At 57.1% G+C, this 3,000-nt stretch overlaps 2 protein-coding genes across 2 annotated transcripts; one reads left to right on the top strand and one right to left on the bottom strand.

The window, feature by feature from the left end:
- Positions 1–394: 394 nt before the first annotated feature.
- On the bottom strand, positions 395–1,540 carry SPRG_17933 (hypothetical protein; the record flags this gene model as incomplete). Its single annotated transcript, XM_012357353.1, has 1 exon — positions 395–1,540. One exon carries the CDS (start codon positions 1,538–1,540, stop codon positions 395–397), a length of 1,146 nt encoding a protein of 381 aa, XP_012212743.1.
- Positions 1,541–2,520: 980 nt separating this feature from the next.
- SPRG_17925 (hypothetical protein) lies at positions 2,521–2,997 on the top strand (the record flags this gene model as incomplete). Its single annotated transcript, XM_012357352.1, has 1 exon — positions 2,521–2,997. A coding segment is annotated over one exon (477 nt), but the record flags the coding sequence as incomplete, so codon positions are not given.
- Positions 2,998–3,000: the final 3 nt, after the last annotated feature.

Genomic DNA, 3,000 nt, shown 5'->3' with positions numbered 1-3,000 from the left:
GCGGAGGTCGCGGGCGTAGGCCAGCAGGCTCGGCGCCACTGGCCGCGGCAAGCAGACGCTATAGAGGAGACGGAGCAGCGGCTGCACGTCGCCGTGGACGCCGCTTTGGTAGGCCACGATGGCGCGGACGAGATCGGGGCAGCGCAGGACGCTTGCCATTTCAGTTGGATCGCTCAGAAATACTTGCATTTGATTGGCTAAAATGTTTCTTGGAAAATGTTCCGGGAAGGGGTTCGGGTAGGACTAGGGCAGCGGGCCGTGAACCCGTTGGGCTCAACTGTAGCAGTAGCAGTATTGCAATCTGGCGAGGAAGAATTGAATGTCCCTCATTAAGTTTTATAGTACTGAACATAAAGTACAATGCATCGACTATATACTCATGGTATCTTTCACGTCATTGGACGCGGCAGTCGTTCGCCCGTTGCGTCTTGAGATAACGCAGAACCTCTCGGTGCTTGGCTCGCTTGGCCTCTTTGATGGCCACCGCCGTGTTCAAGTCGGACGCCGCGATCGAGTACAAGTACCGAACGATGGGCTCGTGCCCGTTGGTGACGGCGGCGAGAAGCGCTTCATGTCGGCGGCTAACAAGGCCATACTCGTGTAATAGCTGCACCGCATCCAGGCGTCCGAGCATCGCCGCGTGTTCCAGCGCTTGGGCAGGCACGCAGTTGCTTTGGTGTGAGAGCAGAAAGCACAGGATGCCCACTTTGTCGTATGTGATGGCGGGTATCGCGGCCGTCGCCACGTCATAGGATGCCGCATGTAGACGGGCAAGGACGTCGACGCGACCGTACTTCGCTGCAGCAACCAGCGCAGCGTCAAGAACGCTGTTATCGTCTCTTGCGCGGCGGAGGAGGAACACGAGCAGATCCATGTGGCCGTTCCCAGCGGCAGCTGCGGCGGCGTCAGCGCCAAAGCCAGCGCACGCGTGGTCGCAAAGGTATCGCGCGACGTCGAGGTGCCCTCTTGAGCAGATCAACACGGCGCTCGATGGCTCCCATGCGCGTCCCGTCATCCGGTGCTCGAGCAAGTGCTGGACCAGCGGAAGGTACCCCTGGACGCAGGCGACACCAAGCGCGTTCCGGCACACGTCGATTCGCAGCGGTCGGAACCCGTCGCGCAATGATTGTAGCGTGGTATACGGTACCTCGGACGACGCGAGAGCCGCCGAGGACGCGAGCAACTGGAGGCGTGCGGGCGACAAGAGAATGCGCGCCGTCTTGGAGAGGTGCTGCATGATGTCGACACGGCCGTACGCCAGCGCAAAGTAGAGGAGCTCGTGGCGGAGGTGTTTGACGTGGCAGACGTGCGCGAGCGGTGCCGGGCCGCGGCGAGCGAGCCATGGCAGAAAGGCGCGGTGCACGCTGGCAAAGGCAATTGCGAGGGTCTCCGCAATGGCAACGAGGCTCGCGTCCGAGACGAACGGGATCTCAACGACGTCGAGCTCGTGCAGGAGGTCGAGCGTGTCGCCGTGGAGCCCGCGCTGGAAGCTCGCAATGGCAGAAACCAGCTCGGCGGTGCCAAAGACACACAGAGCCATCGCCGCGTCGTTCGGATTCCACGTCATGTGGGACCCATGTCAAGCTATTTTCGGCACATGCCACGTGATCACACCCTATAAATAGCGTTGATGCGGGCTGCCGCGATCGTGCGTTCGATGCATTTGAAAAGAGTGAAATCAAGGCGCGTGTCTTTTCGAAATATCGCCACAAACCGACGAGCTTGTTTGTGCACACTGCTTGTGATACCGAGTTTTGAAAGCAGCAAGGGTACATAAATTCAATTTATGTACCCTTGGCAGCAGGCACCACGTATTAAATGTGGCATTCATGCCGATTCTACGTACCTGTATAAATGGATATTAAATGCCACGAATTAGAGCCATCACATGGAGCACAACTTCAAGCAGTACACCGGTGCAAGCGTGCGGTGTCGCTACTGTTGCATATTTGTCTCGCAAAGTCTGTCGCATCATTTCAAGAATCAGTGCCTTGTACTTGCTGAAGAAGAAGAGACCGATCAGAGCGTCCCAACGGGGACTTCGGTATTAGTGGTGGCAAGGTGTTGCTGCAAGGTAACATAAAAGGAAAACGATTTCCAATAGATCCCGAGGCTGTAGCTTCTCACTCCGCTTTAACGTGAGCTGCTTAAGTCGCATAGAAAATTGCCGAAAATGATACGTCACAATCAATGACGAGCCTCAACAGTTGGCGACTATCTGTGATAGCGCCCGCGGATACGTGGCTTTGCGCACGTTATCGCTCGTGCTCAATCGCAGCGAACTGCAGGAGAGCGAGGCAGCGCCATGGAGTTTTTAGCCTCCCATCGAACACGCATGAAAGCGTGTCCACGTTTACACCTACGGCAGAGTCCAACTGGAAAAATAATTCAACTTCAAAAATCGACTAACGAAATGAGATTGCTGGTCAGATTCTAGAGTGTTTGTGTGGGTCACATGTCCGGTGCCTACGAGAAACATACTGTGAAATTTGGTCATTTTCCATTTCGCCTCCTCCCATCATGACATCGACGACTGCTTCGTGGCCCTCCAAAGTCTACAACGCCTCGTCATCGAGCCTTTCGAGTCTCAAGCTCCGACACTCGGCCTTCATCCACGCCACGAGCGCCACCAAGGCGTCCGTTGTCGTGCGCTCGCAGTCCGACGGCTTTCTCAGCGCCTTTGACGTTGACGAAGACGACGGTGCGCTCAGTGTCAACGGGCCCGCGTGGTACGCCAATCCGTTCCAGGTTACCTCCACCAAGTACATTGTCGACGTCTATGTGCCGTCGCAGTCGCTCGCCGCCGTCACCATGACGGGCTCCGGCAACGCGGTCATGGACCCATTCACAGTTGTCAACAGCACCGACGCCGCGCTCTCGCTCGTCGTTTCGGGTTCGGGCCAGCTCTTTCTCTCGGCGCCGTCCATCGCGCTGCGAGACCTGACGCTCAAGGTCCCAGGCTCCGGTTTGATCCAGTTCAATGTCCTCGATACCACTGTG

This window comes from Saprolegnia parasitica (genome assembly GCF_000151545.1).
Source record: "Saprolegnia parasitica CBS 223.65 unplaced genomic scaffold supercont2.866, whole genome shotgun sequence".
NCBI classification, from domain to species: domain Eukaryota; phylum Oomycota; class Saprolegniomycetes; order Saprolegniales; family Saprolegniaceae; genus Saprolegnia; species Saprolegnia parasitica.
This window is presented reverse-complemented; position numbering and strand designations above follow the sequence as displayed.